Genomic DNA, 15,957 nt, shown 5'->3' with positions numbered 1-15,957 from the left:
TAAGTATGTAGAATAAATGGATATAAGTTAGATGTGTTCTTCATTGTAATTGGACTTTATCACTGATCTGATCTCTGTGTTTAAATACAGATGTTGGATAAAGGAGTAACTCTTAGCGAATTATTGTACACAAAGCTCGCAAAAGCTGCAACTTTAACAACTTCCTTTACTTAGTGTTACATGCATGGCAATTTTGAGTATGCATACATTTAAATAAATACATATGGTTGTTATTTTAAAACAAGTTGCATAAAGTCTTCTATGACAGTGGTGGCAGAGCCTTATGGCACTCCAAGATAAAGTTAGTAGACTACAATTCTATCGGCCAGCCCCTGCCAGGATTATTCGATTGACCATGCTAGGAAGGGGCTGATGGGAATATGAAGTCCATAACTATCTGGAGGTGCAAGGTCCTTTACCACTCTGATCCTCCTATGACATCTTTCATTCACACCTCCAGCCTGGTAACTGTAGCAAAAATCAGCAAAACGTAAGATTTACATAATCTACAAAAATTGCCCGCCTTTTCCCCAAAGTGTCAAGCTTGGATTTTGTTGAGTCTCTAGTAAGATGTCTAACAGGCTGCCACTTATATGTCATCCACTCTGTCCTCTTGAATTATTCAGCAGTGTGCTTTTGTGGCAGAAGCCTCACTGCCTGTATTGCTCACCTTACGTCAAACAGCAGTTTTGTGGCACTGTGATGCATCATTATACATCCTGCATTCAGGTTGTAGTTGGCTGCTGCTTTCAACTAATGGAGGATGCAGTCCGGACTCACTGGAGCATTGTGTGGTTTCCGGGCTATATGGCTGTGTTCTAGTAGCAGTTTCTCCTGACATCTGAAGATGATCCTCTGAAGAGACCAACCACAGATTTAAGCGAAACGTCAGGAGAAAATGCTACTAGAACATGGTCATACAGCCCGGAAACCACATAACATCCCACTGTTCTGTTATTTTGTGCCATCAATTCTGCCCTGGATCTTCCAGTTAGTTTTGCCTATTCCCACAAAAGGGATTCCCCATTGTCCTCTCATTGCCGTTACAAAGGCAAAAGCATTCACTGGAGCAATGAAGTTTCCACATGGAAACTTCCCATACTTTCTCCTCACACCTTCTATCCTCTCCTCCCCAGTCTCCAGTGAGCTTGTTGCCTCTTATCAAAATCAATGGTATGAATATTCCTCTTCGTTGACCTTGGATGGCCTAATGCATTGATGCCCCACTCATTGACCACCGGATGGCCGCATGCATGCTAAATAAGTGCGGAAGGAAAGACTATTTTGAGAAGTTAACTCATCTCTGTGCTGTAAAGCTTGCAATGTGGCTATAATTGGTGCTCCTGGTGATTGCTCATGCCCAAATGACATCAGTTTTTTGTGCCCTTTGGCAAAAGTGTATGTATGTGGGGGTGTGTGTGTTATACTTTGTTAAGCTATTATCAATCCATCATAAATATACGCATGTAGAAGAGAAGATTTTCTATCCCGCTACCTTAAAAGCACTTAAATAAATTCTTAGTTCCCACTTTTTTAAAGTTCTATTTTAATGTTCCATCATAATTATGTGCAAAGCTTTACATTGTAATTAAAATTGCCCAAGATCTTGTTCAATTGAGGCCATTTTCAAAAACATTTTTCTGACTTTTTTCCCACTTAAAATACCTTCTACAGCAGGTGTGCAAAGCTGGTGGCTCAGAAAAATGTGTAAGAGGCCACAGTCCTTTCACTTCCAGGTCACCCATTTGGATTTGGTTTGAACATCAGCGCCCCCGCCCCCAAAAGCGATTGATTCATAGATGGTCTCTATGAAGCAGTTCTTTTTCTTCTAAGAGCCTACATCTCTCTTTTTTGCTTTTTCTATTGACAAACAAATATGTATACAACACATCAATAACTAACAAAATACATAAATAATCACATAACAAAAACAACTACATAAAAAAACAACAATCACAGCATCAACCTATAACGAAAAACATACAGTGGTAGGCTTCCAACTGTGTGCTTTGTTATTCATCTTCTGATTTTCCTTCAAAAATTCATATATTTCTTCAAAATATTACTATCTTATAATAACTCCAATATAACGTATTTCTGGTTATATCTTTTACCTAGGATATATAAACCATTGTTTCCATTGTTCCAAAAAATGTTCTTCAGTTTCTAAAACTTCAAAACCTGTAAGTTTTGCCACTTTAATTAAATCTAGAACTTTTATCTGCCAATCCAAAATTTTAGGGATTTTACCAGTATTCCAATTTTGGGCAAGAACAATCCTTGCCACTGTTGCTAAATATTGCAGTAATGTTCTATTGCTTCTATTCTTTACATCTTTACAAATGCCTAATAAGTACAATTCTGAAATACACCTTACCGAAACCCTTAAAATTTTCTGTATCTCCTGATGAACCATCAATCAAATTTTTTAGAGCCTACATCTCAAGATCTCATAGAAAAACATGAGGCTATAAATCAGGACGTGATGTTTACTTCGTCAGCCTTTCTGAAGTGAAGAGGCAGAGTTGGTTTTTTTCTCTTGTAAGGAGTCTCAAAACAGCTTACCAATCACTCTTTCCATTCAGCACCTGGCAACAGACGCAGCTGTAAAGGTGGGTGGGGCTGAGAGAGTTCTGAGGGAACTGTTACTGGCCCAAGGGCACCCAACAGTCTTCTTGCATAGGAGTGGAGCATCAAACCCACTCCCTCCCCTCCCTTGCATGCTACCCCTCCCCTCCCTCCACTAGGGTGGGTGGGCCGTAATCCCAGATGGGAGGCCCTCCCTTCCCTCCTAGCATGCCACCCTCCCAGCCCCTCTCCCTCCCACTAGGGTGGAGCCAGGTCCCAGATGCCAGGCCCCTCCCTCCCCTCCCTTTGCATGCCACTCCCTCCTCCCTACCCTCCCTCCTCCTAGGGTGGAGTGCAGATCCAGATGCCAGGCTCCCTTCCTCCCTCTCCCTTGCATGCCACCCCTCCCTCCCTACCCCTCCCTCCACTAGGGTGGGTAGGCCATGTCCAGATGCCAGGGCCCCTCCCCTTCCGTCCTCTCCCTTGCATGCCATCCATTTTTTTAAAGGGGCTACAAAGTCCACTGCTATTAACCACTGTATCACCCTGGTATTAGAGACATTCTGTGTACACTGAAGAACACGCTGGGCATCTGCGAATAAATGGGAGACAACTTTGAAATTCCATCTAAAAATCACCTGCTCAATGATTCAGTGAGCTTCCAGGAGCAAGCCAAACTTCCTCACATCTCTCTGCTCTCCCTGCCCCCATTAATTAACTGCTAGTGGGTTTTTTTGCCTCCTGAACATGCTCAGTACTCAGTAAAAGTTGAGGTGTTTGGGACATTTTCTTCATTGTTCTTTTTGCGTGAGACTCATTGCTGAAAACTGGCTGAATGCGCAGATGTTGGGGTCAGGGCCAGTGGACACAATCTCATTTTCTGTTTACACGTGTACAGTTAATGCAGTATAGGACGGCTACCCAGAGCTGTAGAGAAATGCCTGTTCCTGAGTAATTAAAGGGGATGTTGTTAGAAGAGATTGGTGGTGGAAAATGCCCTCAAGTTGCAACCAAATTATGGCAACCCTCTAGGGCAGTGGTTCTCAACCTGGGGGTCAGGACCCCTTTGGGAGTCGAATGACCCTTTCACGGGGGTCGCCTAAGACTCTCTGCATCAGTGTTCTCCATCTGTAAAATGGATAAATGTTAGGGTTGGGGGTCACCACAACATGAGGAACTGTATTAAAGGGTCGCGGCATTAGGAAGGTTGAGAACCACTGCTCTAGGGGTTTCAAGGCACGAGTTGAACGGAGGTGATTTGCCATTTCCTGCTGCTGGTGGTCTCTATCCAAGTATTAAAGAGGCTTAGCATCCAAGAGGTGACAACATGGGACTATCTAGCAAAGATTAGGAGTGGGGAAAGCTGGTTGATACAGCCAGAAGCAGCTGAAGTAAGATTAGAGAGAAGACTGAAGGATCAGACAGCAGATATACCTCATCAACAGCAGTGTATGGTTACAACAATGGTAGTTGGAAAAAAATGGCTAGCCATCTAGATTGATGGCTAGTCTAGCTCTCCTGAAATGCCTTTGAGAATTTTTGATATGCCGTGGCTGCAGCTCGACCGGAGCCCACCATTGTGGATGGGCAAGCCCCAGCACAAGTTGAGTTCGCTCTGGTAAGGGCAGCCAGGCGGCCTCAGAGCCTGCCCGCAGGAACGCGGAACCAAAAGGGACACGTCAAGGAATTTGCTTGGCTCTGGGGAACAGCACTCATGCTGCCCAGATGTTCTGATCACCCCCCCCCTCCCGGCTGCGCCATTTTGCTTCCTGATAACTCCTTGCCAACAAATATGTCTGGCTATGGCCAAATATTTTACCCACAAAATAATTTGTTGCATGTTTACTGGGTCAAAAAGGAGGGTTCACAAATATTTCTTGGACCAACAGGATCCCGCCTCGGCCTGCAATACAGTAGCATTTCTAAAACACAAGAGCACATTTTAAAACAAGATCAGTGAAGGAACACCACTTGGAAACAGAAAGGCTGTCGCCATATGGAACTGTGGACAGCCTCCTCCATGCTTTCACATGCTCTGTTTCCCTTGAATGTTACAGTCACTCTCAGATCTCTGCTACATCAGCCCTAATAAAGTGAGGTAATGATAGTGCGTCAACCTGGATTTTCAGTCTTAAGCCTGAATTTCCTGGCTTTTGAATCAGGCCCTTGAACATTAACTCAGATGTATCTATAAATATGTTTTGTGGCTGTGTTATAAATAAGTGGTTCTGGCTTGTGTGACAGGCAGGCAACAGTTAATGGGAGCAAAGAAAGCTCATTTCCCAAAATCAGAGAAGTCACTTAATAACTTTGGTCCCATTTGCTCATAGCAGTGCTACAGTTGTGGCCTGCAATCCCCAGGAGCTTGGCAAGCGGAGCCAGACTTGGCAAGCGTTCCTACCAACTCACCAAGTCTGAGTCAACCATGGACAGGCTCCGGCATCACGCACAGCTTTAAAGATAGTTAGCATTTCTTGTTAAAACTAGGAACCGTGTGTGTGTGTGTGTGTGTGTGTGTGTGTGTGTGTGTGTGTGTGTGTCTTCCCCTCTACCAACCCAAGAAAGTAACCTAATCTCCAGCACAAACAACAGGGGTTTGCAAACTGTGCCATTCATTCTGGCAACACTGGTTTCGAAATAAAAAATTTGTGCGTTGCTGTGTGCATGAGTCTTTTATTAGAGGTGTTGTATTTTGTGTTCTTTGACTTCTGTAAGATGTTAGAGAAACAGAATGTGATTTTTATATATGTGGATGGGAAGTTGGTGTAAAACTGGAAAGCACGCTGGCCCGTTGTTTTTGCAGACTGTGTCCTAACCGTAGCAACTTGGTCCCAAATGGAAAAAGAAAGTAACACAAGTATTCTAGTGTGAGGATGAGAACATAAGAACATAAGAAAGAGCCTGCTGGATCAGACCAAAGTCCATCTAGTCCAGCACTCTGCTACTCGCAGTGGCCCACCAGGTGCCTTTGGGAGCTCACGTGCAGGATGTGAAAGCATTGGCCTTCTGCTGCTGCTGCTGCTGCTCCTAAGCACCTGGTCTGCTAAGGCATTTGCAATCTCAGATCAAGGAGGATCAAGATGGCATTAGTGCCCCTCCCACTGATGAATTTGCACTAACATACAGGGCACCTGCATTGGCATGCCCTCACACCTCTTCCACAACTCTCCCTGTGAACTGCACTCGCAGAATAGTTCTAAGGATAAAGAGTGGTTTTGATGCTAGACATTTCTGGGAAAGGATAGATGCTAGACATTTCAGAAAGGGTAGAAAACTCAGCATTGTTCATCCCAAATAGTATTTTCAAAGAACAGCTACTACTCCCCCACTTTAAATCCTGACAATTTCATTGGTTCAGGTCCACGTAAACAGCAGTTCCTTTGAAGCAAGTTGATTTAATGATCCAACAGAGGATTATTTTAATAAAATATAGTTTTCTAAGGTTGGATGCGGTTTCAGAGGATTTTGATTTTACCCATAGAATTCCCAGCAGCACCTGCAGCTGATAAAAAGGAGTCCAACAAACTCAGCAAAACGTTACAAGTAATGCTTATGTAGCAAAGACAGATCTAGTATTATTATTTTTTGGCTAGGGAAGGAGGATGTTTGGAAGAATCAGAAACAAACTTCCACCAACATTCTGTACATTTGACGGATGGGTCCAGTGATACAATATAAAATTTTCATCAGAGCTTGTTGTTTTAATATTGAATTAATCTGTATGGTCTAAGAATCAGACCTCTAAAGTACGCTGAAGAGTTATAAATCAGCCTGTAAATACTGATGCTGAGGAGAGGGTTCCAGCCAAATGGTGGGTGAAGTCAGGTCTAAAAGACAGCATTATCTGTGTTTGTAAACAATAAATTTAAAGTTTGAGATAGAAATAAAGGTGGACTGAAAAAAATTGCCATTTTCATTGTTTATCATTCCCTTGATGTATATGGTGTTTTACAGAAGACAAAGCCATATTCTGAAGAGCTTAAACTGAAATTTTACATAATGGAAAGAATAAGGGCAGGGGGTAGAGGGGAGGCATAGGGGAAGTGTTGCCTTTTGTCATGGGGCATTTTGTGCCTTTAGTTTTCACTTCAGTTCCATTTTCCCCCTTGTTTTTTTTTCCAGCTCTTTTGAGACCACTTTTACACCAGTGTTTTTCTAGAAGCTGATTCTGACTCACCTTTTCCTTAGTACTCAGTGTTTCTATTGATCTTCTTTGTCCCACCCACTTCCAGCCCACTTTTCAGTTACAGGACTATAATTATCGTTAAGCCACTCCCTCTCTGCCCCAAGTCAGTGATTTCAACTTTTAAAAAAAGCCTTAAAATATCAATGTAAAGCTGTAACGTTAATAAATGATTGTTTAAGCTTGAGTACTTTGAATCTTCAAGCTTTGTTTGTTATTTTATTATAGGAAGACTCCTGGCAAGCTCACAGGTGTCAAATAGCTTAGCATTACTCCAGAGTTATGGACTACTGGTTCTCATCATGATGTGGGAGCTGGGAACTATGACATCTGGAGGTCAGCCAGTTTTATTACACCTGACTCTCTAAGCTTCTTCCCTCTTGGAGCTATGCTTGTTTCGTTATATCTCTGTAAGGGAAGTGGGATAGAGGAAGCAGAGAATTCAGAGAACCTGCTTATACTATCATTACAACACTATAGCATTATATTGATACTTGGGGTCCTTAAAAAAGGTGGATACTGTGATGCCTCCAATGACCAAAGCACGTTTCCTTGAAAATCTTCATAAATTAAGCCAGGTAAAGAAAATAAACTGACTCCACAACTGCAAAAAATGCACAGAAATGCGCATTGGAACACCTTCCTTATGAGGAGAGGCTGCAGTGTTTGAGACGGCTGAGGGGGGATATGATTGAAGTCTATAAAATTATGCATGGGGTAGAAAATGTTGACAGAGAGAAATTTTTCTCTCTTTCTCACAATACTAGAACCTAGAGGGCATTCATTGAAAATACTGGGGGGGAAGAATTGGGACTAATAAAGTGAAACACTTCTTCGCATGAACGCGGTGATTGGTGTTTGGAATATGCTGCCACAGGAGGTGGTGATGACCACTAACCTGGATAGCTTTAAAAAGGGCTTGGACAGATTTATAGAGGAGAAGTCAATCTATGGCTACCAATCTTGATCCTCCTTGATCTCAGATTGCAAATGCCTTAGCAGACCAGGTGCTCAGGAGCAGCAGCAGCAGAAGGCCATTGCTTTCACATCCTGCATGTGAGCTCCCAAAGGCACCTGGTGGGCCACTGCGAGTAGCAGAATGCTGGACTAGATGGACTCTGGTCTGATCCAGCAGGCTAGTTCTTATGTTCTTATGTAAAGCCCCACCCAAGCTAATGGCAATGATTGTGCATTGACTTCCCAGACAATCATGCGTAACCGGGTATGCAGAAAAAATCTATACATATCTAGGAGTCTTGTGTTGAGGAATATGCTGGAATTTGCCAGCAACGAAAGGATTTTCATGTGGGTTTACAAGAGGTGTGTTATTTTAGAACAGTGGTGCAAATTCTACAGATTGTTCCTTCGAGTTCAGTGGTGCCACCATATTTAACCATCAAACAACTGTCCAGCACTATGAATGCTTATTTTTAGCACCTACTTTGCAGCTGTCTCCAGATGATGGACCACATTCCACACAGTTCTCTACTTTGAAGCAGAGAAATATGTGTGTCATGTTGATCTAAAGATGTGTCACCCTTTTTTTTCCGTTTCAGCTTTGGTTTGCATTTGTGAATGGATTTTCGGGGCAGATTTTATTTGAGCGATGGTGCATCGGCTTATACAATGTGGTAAGTGTCTTATGTCTCAGTTTAATAGCATACAGGGTGGTGTTTCATTGCTGTTTATGTCTATGTGGTTAATCTCACTTGGTCATCTGTATACACATTTTGAGGTACAATACACTTGGGGACCATTATTTTTTCTTCTTTTTTAAAAAAGGTCTTGCACTAATTTGGAGCAGTGCCTTGAAAATATTAGCAAAAGATCTACCAAGCTGAAGTCAGCCCACCCACTGGCCAGGTGCTTTGACAATCTCTGAGCTTTTGCAGGACCAGACAGGCAGCAGAAGCAAAAAGGTTTATTGAGAGCCTCTGATGGGTCACTATATTTTGGGAAGTCTGCATTTGTTTTGCTGGTTCACAAGTTGTACAGGCCTGCATTCTCATTTTTCTCTTAATAACATGAATGTATGAGATCTTCATAACTTGAGTCAGTTCAGTCTTTTTGACTCAGGAAAATGGGTCATGGGAAAGCCATGGGTCCCAAGCCAAATTAGGAGGTAGAGAGAGGGAAAGCACTCCAACTAGGTCCGTGGTGGCGAACCTTTGGCACTCCAGATGTTTTGGACTACAATTCCCATCAGCTCCTTCCAGCATGGCCAATTGGCCAAAGCGCTGGCAGGCGTGCTGGGATGTAAATTAATAATCCCTGTTTATCAGGTGTGCCAAAGGTTCACCAACACCGAATTTCGTGATAACTTCTGTAACCCTTTAAATACCAATAAAGTTCCTGGGCTGTAGACCTAGCCTGATGAGGCTAAAACTAGCATCCATTCAAATCAATGGGTGAGAAACCTGATCTCTAAATCTGGACACCAGGTATGCTGCATATTGGAATCTACAGTGGTAGACCTGGTGCCAGGAATCAGAGTCCAGGTCTACCCCCACTGTTGTCAAATGCTAGGTCTGCAGCCTAGGAACCGAGTGTAAATGCTGTTCAAATAACTGTGACAGCATCGGCATCATGGCCCAACTCAAACATCTCTCTCCCTCTCTCCTCTTGTGTGCCATACTCCCCACCTAAAATTACGGATTTCTGAATTTGTTTTTTTCTGCTGGCACAATTTTAATATCCTGAAATGGATTTCCAGAATGGCATCAATACTCCTGAAATGTTGAGATAACAAAAACATGCCTTTCATGAAATCCTAAAATGAAATTAAAATGAAAACTTTTAACATTCAGACACCCTTCCTTTAGAGCAGGGGTCTTCAAACTATGGCCCTCCAGATGTTCATGGACTACAGTTCCCATCAGCCCCTGCCAGCATGGCCAAGTGGTAGGGCTCATGGGGAATCTCTGGTAGGTCTATTGGCGGAAATTGATCTGGAGAACCAGCAGCTCGAACCCTCTGCTTAGATATTACTCCATCGGGCTCTATCATTCTTTTCTGCTTTCTCAGCAAAGGTACCTCACAAAAAGTGACAGAAAAGGAAGCATGGATGGGCCAGGAACTAAATGGACCTGATGCAAGACAAGTCTCCCATTAAATAATTAACATTGAAGGAAAAGTCCAGTTCTCCAGGTTGCAACCTAGCTATCCCAAAAGACCTGCTGTCTCCTATCTATCTGCCCTTTGTATTTTTCTATATTTTCTAGTTCAAATACTTTTTTTCCTTTATTACTTACATAACATTTCTTTCATTTCTTAGTTGTGTTTGACCTCACAATTGCCCTGCAAGGCACATAACTGTTTGCATTTTAAGCATGTGTAAGGCTAGCTCACTGAACACATGAGTTTTTAATTTTCTGATGCTTAGGCATCATAGGTAACTATGAGTGGACATTCATATGCTCCAGGTCAGTGAAAAGAAAGTTCTAGTATATTTCTTAATGTCAGTAAGATGCAACACAGGGATTCCCCCTGCTGCCACCATATTGAGGAAAATGCTCTAAACCAGCCTTTTGGTGTGGGGTAAGTTAGAAGAATATCTCAAGAATTTCATTTTTAGCTGCATTTTTGAAATTAACCCCATTCAAAATCTTATAACCCCATTCAAAATCTTATAAGGTTTTGTAGTTCTGAATAATCTAATTTTGTTCCAGAGAAGAACCAACACAGAAAAAATTCTTCTGGCCAAGTCATTCAAAAAAAAATGTATTTTTGAAATTGTATATAGAACACTGCACAACATTGTTTTCTGGGGCAGCAGTGGCATAGGAGGGGTTAAGAGCTGCGTGTGTAGTATCTAATCTGGAGGAAACTGTGGGTTTGATCTCCCTGCTCCATGCTTCCACAGAGCTATGGAGGCTTATCTGGGGAATTCCCAGGAGATTAGCCTGTACCGAGGTAGGAACCTGTGACTCTCCAGATGTTCGGGAACTACAATTCCCATCAGCCTCTGTCAGCGTAGCCAATTGGCCATGCTGGTAGAGACTGATAGAATGCTGGACCAGGCTATCTGGAGAGCACCCGCAGGTTCCTACTCCCTGTACTCCACATCTGACACACGCCAGCTGGGTGACCTTGGGGGCTAGTCACAGCTAGCCTTCTGAGCTCTCTCCAGCCCCACCCACCTCACAGGGTGTTTGTTGTGAGGGCCAGAGGGCAAGGAGATTTGTAAGCCCCTTTGAGTCTCATGCAGGAGAGAAAGGGGGGATATAAATCCAAACTCCTCTTCTTCTTCTCTTCAGTTCATTTGCATCTTTCTCACTCTCCTCACATTGCTGTTGTGCCCATGAGCACAACAGAATTCTTGAAGCAATTTTGCATGCAATTGCATCACAGGAGGTTTTTTTTAATACACTATTTGACAGACACATGTATGTGTTCCTGCATGTTGGCAAAACACCACACAAAAACAATTGTGAAGTAATCATGGGACATGCAGACCTTTTTTTTTGCAATGTTTTATCAATGTACACATTTTTTTAAGTTTACATTTTCTGTAGTTCTATAAAGGAGAAAGAGGAAGACCTCTCATAGGAGCTGAATTCCAATTCTAGAATTAATTTCAACAATTTCCTTGAGTAACCAGAATTTGGGCAGAAAGAAGCACAAAGTGCAGCAAACACATTGATGAAATAGAAGTGGGCAGTACTCACGAAATCTGTTCTGCCCTACAAGTTCTCAACCCTGATAACTGAACAATGAGAATCTTCTCTGATGTCTCTAGATTGCTCAACCAACAACTGTGTTTGTGGTAATTCCCATAAAAGGCAAACTGTGACTTGTTCCTCATGCATATGAACACAGCCAGGAAAGTCAACCATATGAGCTGCACATACGTCTTGGCTCTCATTGAGCACACAAGCACACAGAATGTTTTCCATGCAGCCATCTGGTGAGTTGCTTTGTGACTAATTCAAAGGAGGCGGATGACATCATGGGGGCTAGGAAATGTTCTTGCTGTTACTGATCCCCAGGAATACCGGCCTCTTTGTTGCATCTGATCTTCACCTGCATTCCCCAGACTTCTTCAACATTTGTGGCAAGAATCACAGTGCAAACTATGAAAAGGAAGTCTTTTGTTTTTGTTTTTATTTTATTTTTTACCCAGAAAAAAAATAAACAGAAACCATAATTAGAGACAGCTGGTTGAATATAAATACCGCGCAGAGGTATAAGTTTAGGTGAGAAAGTTGAAATGATACACAGCTTGTAATATGAGAGGTAAGCGAGAACGCTTGTATGAGGAGTTGGGGAATATTGTGTCAAATGCCTGTTGTAGGATGTAGAGGCTCGAGTATACCCAGGAGGGTTTACATCTGTGCATGGAGCACCCCACACATTCATTGATATACTTGCTTTTCTTTTGTGGGCTGGGAATATTTTTGTACAAGTGTGGAGCTTTCACAGTGGACTAGAAGCCCACCTGACTGTTGGCTGTTGTGTTCTCATGGGCTTCTGCAGTCAGAATTCAGAACCCAGATTTGCAGACCTTTTACACAAATTGCAGGAAGGGGGGGGGATGAAAAGGAGCTGTTCTCCCTTTGGGTGGGGAGGGGGATTATGTTCATGAGTGACAGCCAGAAAGCTTCCTTTTATGCATATACCCATTTGCATCTCCCAGAGCGGGAAAACAAATGCCAGGTAGTTGTAGTTTCCATGTTTGGTTAGAAATCCTTCTCTGTTTTCCTTTTCTTCAGTAGTATCTACACCAGGGGTCTCCAACCTATGGCCCTCCAGATGTTCATGGGCTATGATTTCCCTGATCAGCCCCTGCCAGCCTAGCCAATTGGCGAGACAGTAGAAACTCATAGTCCATTAGTATCTGGGCACCCGCCCTACTCTGTAAGGCAGAGGGGGGTATGGCAGCTGTGGGGATGGCAGAGGGGGGATGGTGGCTGCTCTGGAGGGACACGTCCACACTACCCTCTGACCTCCAGGGGTCAGAGGGCAGAGTGGGCATGTCCCTCCAGCCCTCTAGAGCAGCGCTGGAAGGAGAGGTGCGTGGGAGGGAGGGCGCAAAAGCAAGCCCTCTACGCATGGAGGAGTGCACCTCCAGTTAGAGCCCCACTCCACTCTGCTTTCCTTCCAGTGCTGGAGAGATGCACCCCGCATAACCCTCCAACCCTCAAGGCCACGCAGAGCCACAGTATATAAAGGCTGAATAAGGCACATGTCACGGCTCTCAGAGTCATAGGTTGCCCCAACCCCTGGTTCTAGGATTATTAGGGAGCCCCATGCATTTTAATGGTGCTGTCCTAACAGTTTCACTCTTATAAGCCCATTGAAAAGGTTGAATAGGTAGAAGACCATTGAATAGGTAGAAAAGGTTGCAGTTCTTTTTAGGACTGCACTGTAAGAGATGCACACGAGGGAAAATTCTACCATCAATGCAGAATTGTAACCCAGCAATCCTAAGTGGAGCCCTAAGGGTCAGGAGACCAGATGCTGAATTGCACATATGAAGTTGAACTAATTATCCATTTATTTTAACAGCAGCCAGTGCAAAAATACCATTTCCTCTCATCCTGCTTACATGAGGAACCCAGCAGTTTACAGTCTCGATGTTATATTTTCATTATTCCTTGGCTAATATTCTATTAATCTGAATGTTTTACTTTAAAAAGCAGCCATTTCTCAAACTATTTTCTCTTTGCTGCATATCTTCTTTGTTATTCAGATAAAGCATGAGGAAATAGCTTGCTTTTCGCTAAACTATGTTAGAAATGCAGGCTTGGAATCAGCTGTAAATTTAATCAATCTTCCATTCAGCCCTAAGCACATTTCTTGGAAGTTATGTTCTATAGATAATAGAAGGAAATTGCTTCCAAGTGAGTGTGCTTGTGAACACAGCTCAGTCCAAAGACATGCTACATCTACTATTAGAGCAACCGTGACATTACATCAACGTTGCAAAGAATCCTTACATTGTTATGTGCAAAGATTACGTCAATCTCTGCGAAGGCCCGTAATGCGGCCCACAGTTTATTTAAATTGAAGTAATGGAAATAAATCACTGAGCCTCAAAACTTCAGCCACAATCTCGTTGCCTTATTTACTTGTCGTGAAAATACCAAAATATGTGATCTAGACAAGTCTTCTTGGTGACTGTGACCCAAGGGCCCAAATATACTGAACTCCCACTTATAAGTAATTCCGTCAGTGTTTCTTCCATAGCTAGCAATGAGGAAGCCTTATTTGCATACATGAACTTTGCAATGGACTGCAGTCTCCTACTTCATTGAAATTTAGTATGGCACAGTGATTAGAGTGTCATATTAGGATCTGGGAGACCCAGATTTGAATCACCACTCTGCCATGGAAGGTTGCTAGGTGATACATCTGCCAAACTTCTGGTGGAGTGGAGATCCCCTGCCTCAAAATGCCATTGTCCACCACTGCTCACAGCAGTGGCGAGGGATTTTTTAAAACTTCAGCTTTGTGTACACACTGGAAGTTCTTACCGGAAGTGACAAATGATTGGTATTGGAATCTCTGTGGTTTTCCTATGGATTCCTGGAGCTGCCATTAATTACTTCTGGAGTAGCTCTAGGAATCATCAGAAATTCTATGGTTTTACCACAGTTGCTGGTGATTCCTAGAGCTATCCTGATAACAACTTCCAGTAAGTATACAAGGCTGCACTGAAACAAAAAATTATCCCTGCAGCTCTCCTTCCAGTTGCTAGACACTGCCTAGCAGCCCTACAGAGGTGATACAAAAATAGAGGGTTACGATATATGAACTATACCAAAGGACAAAAACTGTAATACTAGGCTAAAATATAATCCAGTAAATGAACATTCCAACCCTGTGTGTGTTATACATAAATTTCCACAAAAGAAATAACAAACAGGAATATGTCCCTTTAAGAAAGATTACAGCAGAACAGAGTAGCAGAAAAGTAGCCTCTGTAGCCGACACAAGCCTACCCACCTTCAAAGCTGTATTATATCATTTATTGCAACCTTATCAGTTTGTTTGGACAAAAATGCACATTAAAATTACTAAGACTTTTTATGCTCTCCTGATATAAACTGCTCATTTAAAGCTTAGCACTTCTTCAGCGAACGTGCATGAAGATTCCTGCCTTTGTCCCTAGAAATCTTGGGCTAGCTACTTTTTCTTGACCTAGCCTACATCTCAGGCTTGTGGTGTTCAAGATGAAGTGGTGAAGGGGAGAACTGTGTTGTAAGTCATTTTTGCTCTCCACTGTGGGGAAATGTGGGTTATAAATAGCAAAGTTAATAAATGAGCACACCATTGTGAATTCTCTTGTACTTTGGACTATCGATTTAGATTGGCACCGTTGGATTTTGTGGGTCCTCTAGAGTTGATTTTAATATTCTCTTGCAGATGGGAAGCAACAGGTTTAAAAAGTTAATGATACGATATTTTAAATTACTGTTTGTTTTCTCTAGATTTTTACAGCATTACCTCCCTTTACCTTGGGAATCTTTGAACGGTCCTGCAATCAAGACAGCATGCTTATGTTTCCTCAGCTCTACAAAATTACTCAAAATGCTGATGGGTTCAATAGCCGGGTAAGAGGTGATATTTACTTAGGGAGATGAAAGAAAGTGTTTCCTGTAAAGCTTTGACCCATTAAACGTGGTTCATTCTAGTATTCAAGAGTATACATTCACAATATTAATTTTCTGATTATTTTTGTAGTTTTTAATGTATATTCATTCATTATTCCACCAGCTTTCACTTTCTTGCTGTCCCGGAGCCGCGGATTAGTCTAATTTTAATTTTGCATATTAATAAAAGAAAAAGAAAATGTGACTGACTGGAGCCGAACAAAAGTCATATTTAATGTCAAGGTTTTATTGGGCTACATTTATTTGGATTTTTGGCATCAGCATTATTGGAGTACTGCTACTGCCTTTCTCCAGTGGATATCTTGAGTTCAGGCCCGTGAGCTCTGAGAAGCACTGTTTTGTGTTATTTTATCTTTTAAAGATGTGTCTTTCTGCATTCCAAACTTTTTGTCAACATGAGATACTGAAAAGTGGCAACTAAAGAAAAATTAATGTTGACACCAATGGAATATTGTATGTGCTTTTAATGATTGGATACATTGTCTCCTCCTGCATACAAGGATGAAGTCATCTCCACCTTTTATTCCTCTCCTCAGTCGCGCCTTGTTTTTCCCCTGGTACAGAAAACAAGGAAATCACCTCAATAGCTTG

The 15,957-nt window shown here is 42.3% G+C and overlaps 1 protein-coding gene across 5 annotated transcripts in view; it reads left to right on the top strand.

Annotated features, from left to right (window-relative positions):
• ATP8A2 (ATPase phospholipid transporting 8A2) overlaps positions 1–15,957 on the top strand; it is a 432,694-nt gene that overhangs the window by 284,871 nt on the left and 131,866 nt on the right. For 4 of the 5 annotated variants that reach the window (XM_048492831.1, XM_048492829.1, XM_048492832.1 and 1 more), the window contains 2 exons: positions 8,308–8,382; positions 15,184–15,306. In XM_048492831.1, the coding sequence (XP_048348788.1) occupies positions 8,308–8,382; positions 15,184–15,306 (198 nt within the window). The remainder of the gene's footprint in view (positions 1–8,307; positions 8,383–15,183; positions 15,307–15,957) is intronic. The other variant, XM_048492830.1, reaches the window with a different exon arrangement.

The sequence above is a fragment of the Sphaerodactylus townsendi genome, linkage group LG04 (genome assembly GCF_021028975.2).
Source record: "Sphaerodactylus townsendi isolate TG3544 linkage group LG04, MPM_Stown_v2.3, whole genome shotgun sequence".
In the NCBI taxonomy this organism is placed as follows: domain Eukaryota; kingdom Metazoa; phylum Chordata; class Lepidosauria; order Squamata; family Sphaerodactylidae; genus Sphaerodactylus; species Sphaerodactylus townsendi.
This window is presented reverse-complemented; position numbering and strand designations above follow the sequence as displayed.